The 2,791-nt window shown below is 41.6% G+C and overlaps 1 protein-coding gene across 1 annotated transcript in view; it reads right to left on the reverse strand.

The window, feature by feature from the left end:
- Positions 1-293: 293 nt before the first annotated feature.
- LOC106535506 (26S protease regulatory subunit 6B) overlaps positions 294-2,791 on the reverse strand; it is a 7,397-nt gene continuing 4,899 nt past the window's right edge. Inside the window, exons 7-12 of the mRNA XM_014032522.1 lie at positions 1,523-1,690; positions 1,374-1,450; positions 1,005-1,173; positions 718-773; positions 447-631; positions 294-372 (exon numbers count right to left, since the gene is read on the reverse strand). Coding sequence (XP_013887976.1) covers positions 518-631; positions 718-773; positions 1,005-1,173; positions 1,374-1,450; positions 1,523-1,690 — 584 coding nt within the window. The 3' untranslated portion in view covers positions 294-372; positions 447-517. The remainder of the gene's footprint in view (positions 373-446; positions 632-717; positions 774-1,004; positions 1,174-1,373; positions 1,451-1,522; positions 1,691-2,791) is intronic.

The raw sequence follows: 2,791 nt of genomic DNA on the forward strand, positions 1-2,791 counted from the left end.
TCCGTTCATCTTCAAATTAAACTTTAAATAAAGTTAAGTTTACCTTCAGCCTGAATTTAAACTTCATTTCAAAATGAAGCTTTGATCCAGTCATTATTTTAAAGTTGTTTTGTGTTTCTTCTGTCCATCCAAACTGTTTTTGTTTATTTCTGCATTATTTCAGTGAATTTGGTGAAATCTGAAGTTTATTTTCCACTGACTGTAAACGTTTCTGTTCATTAAGATAAAAACTGTGAAACTTTCATATTAATTTCTACATTTTCACCCAGAAGCAGAAAAAAGACCATACTTAGTTTTATTTTGTGGAAAATGTGTTTAATGGATTTCCTTTAGTTGAGTCAGAACCAGATGTTTATAGAACCAGCAGGCTGCCTGTAAAAAAAAACTACTTTTCCTTCGAGTGTCGACCCAACCCGACCCGACCCGACCCGACCCGTCAGACTCACTAACTAAATGCTGCAGTGAGTAAATGTAGTCCAGAAGAATGGATGCAGACAGAGACACCTCCGGCCCGGTTCTACTTGTAGAACTCGTGCTCCTGCTCGTCCTTCTTGATGACGGTCTTGTAGGCCTTTTCAAAGTCTTTGGCGAGGACGATGTATCTGTTCTCACGCACTGCCAACATGCCGGCCTGAGACGGACAGCAGAGGGAACCAGAACCACAATCAGAACCAGTTTATTTGAATTACTCTGTCAAAGGTTTTAACTTCGGCTCACCTCCTGACAGATGGAGTTGATGTCAGCACCAGAGATCTTATCGGGTCGGGCCACATCTGAACGGCAGTTTAAGAATCAACACAAAAAACACCAGAAGATCTTCACCTGACAGCAGATTTTAACTTTTGTTTCTACTTTTCTACAACTGGGTTTATCCAGTGGTGCCACAGCTAACCAAAAACATTTCAGTCACCAGCCACAACCCACTAAACAAGAACCAAAGCGGTGCTCAGGTTCTGACATGATAAAACCCGAGCAGCCCTGAACATCATGAGGAGAAAGGATACAGTCCTCCAGGTCCACCTCCTCAGACAGGTTCATCTTGCTGGTGATGGTGGAGAAAATCAGACGCTTCTGTCGGCGGTCGGGCAGAGGAAACTCGATCTTCCTGTCCAGACGGCCAGGACGAAGCAGAGCCGGGTCCAGGGTGTCGGCTCTGTTGGTGGCCATGATCACCTGAACACAGGAAGGACAGGTGGGGTCATGAGGCAGACAACAGTCTGTAGAAATAAAAACATATCCAGTCTGAACTCTGAGGGAAACAGTTCCTCTGCAGCTCGGCTGCATTAACAGCTGCTGATCCAGCTGAGTGACAGAGTGAGTGGATCACTGTCAGAACACACTGGAGCGGAGCGGAGAGAAGCAGGTGGACTCACCTTGACGTTGACGTTCTGATCAAAGCCGTCCATCTGATTCAGCAGCTCCAGCAGAATCCTCTGCACCTCCCTGTCAGCTGCACAGACATCCAGCCGTAAATAATTCAGCCCTGCTGCTGGACAGACTCAAACAGGAAGTCCGCTCCTACCTCCGGTCTGAGCGTCGAATCGCTTCGTGGCGATGGCGTCGATCTCGTCGATGAAGATGATGGCGGGAGCGTTCTCCTTGGCCAGCCTGAAGACGTCCCGCACCATCCGGGGACCTTCGCCCAGGTACTTCTGGACAAACTCAGAGCCCACCACACGGATGAACGCGGCTGAGAGCGAGTGGAGGAACAAAGGTTAAAACATTCGGATCAGAACTTTAAAGAACACAGAACAGGTTCATGCAGGTTTCACTAAGTTCAATTTAAGACATTTCAGACCAAAACAAACAACACATTATTAAAAACACTCAAATTGTCTCAGAAACTTTAACATAAAAACCTTTTATTGTTATCAGTTTAGTTATTAAAGAATATTTTACTTTAAATTATTTTAATGAATCATATCAGAGCTTCAGATGGACCGCTGCCTCCAACTGAGTGTAAAAACCACTGATGGAAACACTGTCCATGTTCAAACCACAAGCAGTGGACACGACTGAACTTTGTTGTTGTGCAGTTAAACAAGCTGCTGTGTGTGTGGGGTGGGGGTGCTCTGTGATGAGGAAACTCAGCTTAAAGACACGTCCCAGGGGCGTTTCTGGTACCAAAATGCGTTTCTGGTCCCCACCTGTCGTTTTGCTCCTCAGCATGGCTTCATAAAAACACTGCAGGATTTATCAAACATGATGAATGAGTCAGAGCAAGGCTTTGACCATGTTTTTATCAGAGTATAACATTATAACATGAAATAAAACTCAAAAAAGTTGATTTTACATGATATTGCCCCTTTAAACATTTCAGACTAGGTTACTACATTGTAATTACAATAATGATAAAAAAAACACACATTTTAACACATTAATATTGTACTGTGTGATTATGGGTAGGGGTTAGGTTAGGTTAGAGCTAATCTAATCATTATAAATATTCACAACTGTCAAAGAGAGACTTATCAAGTGTAAAACAGCACACTATTTATTGACAAATAAATATTTATAAAGGCCAAAAGTTAGTCTGTAATGTGAAAAATCATCAGTTTTAAACTTTGTGTTGATTATCAATATTTGAAGTTATTGTTCAAACATGTAACTACTGTTAACAATGATGATGTATCAAAATAGTTAAAAATGTCATGTTAACCAAATAATCCCACCTCATCCAAAATAATGTACAGTTTTACACATTACAGTAAGGATCCCTTTAATATTAGTGTATATTTATAACGCAGTAATACAGAACAATATTATATGTTAAAATATGTTTCCTAATCAT

Source organism: Austrofundulus limnaeus, unplaced genomic scaffold (assembly GCF_001266775.1).
Source record: "Austrofundulus limnaeus strain Quisiro unplaced genomic scaffold, Austrofundulus_limnaeus-1.0 Scaffold1475, whole genome shotgun sequence".
NCBI classification, from domain to species: Eukaryota; Metazoa; Chordata; class Actinopteri; order Cyprinodontiformes; family Rivulidae; genus Austrofundulus; species Austrofundulus limnaeus.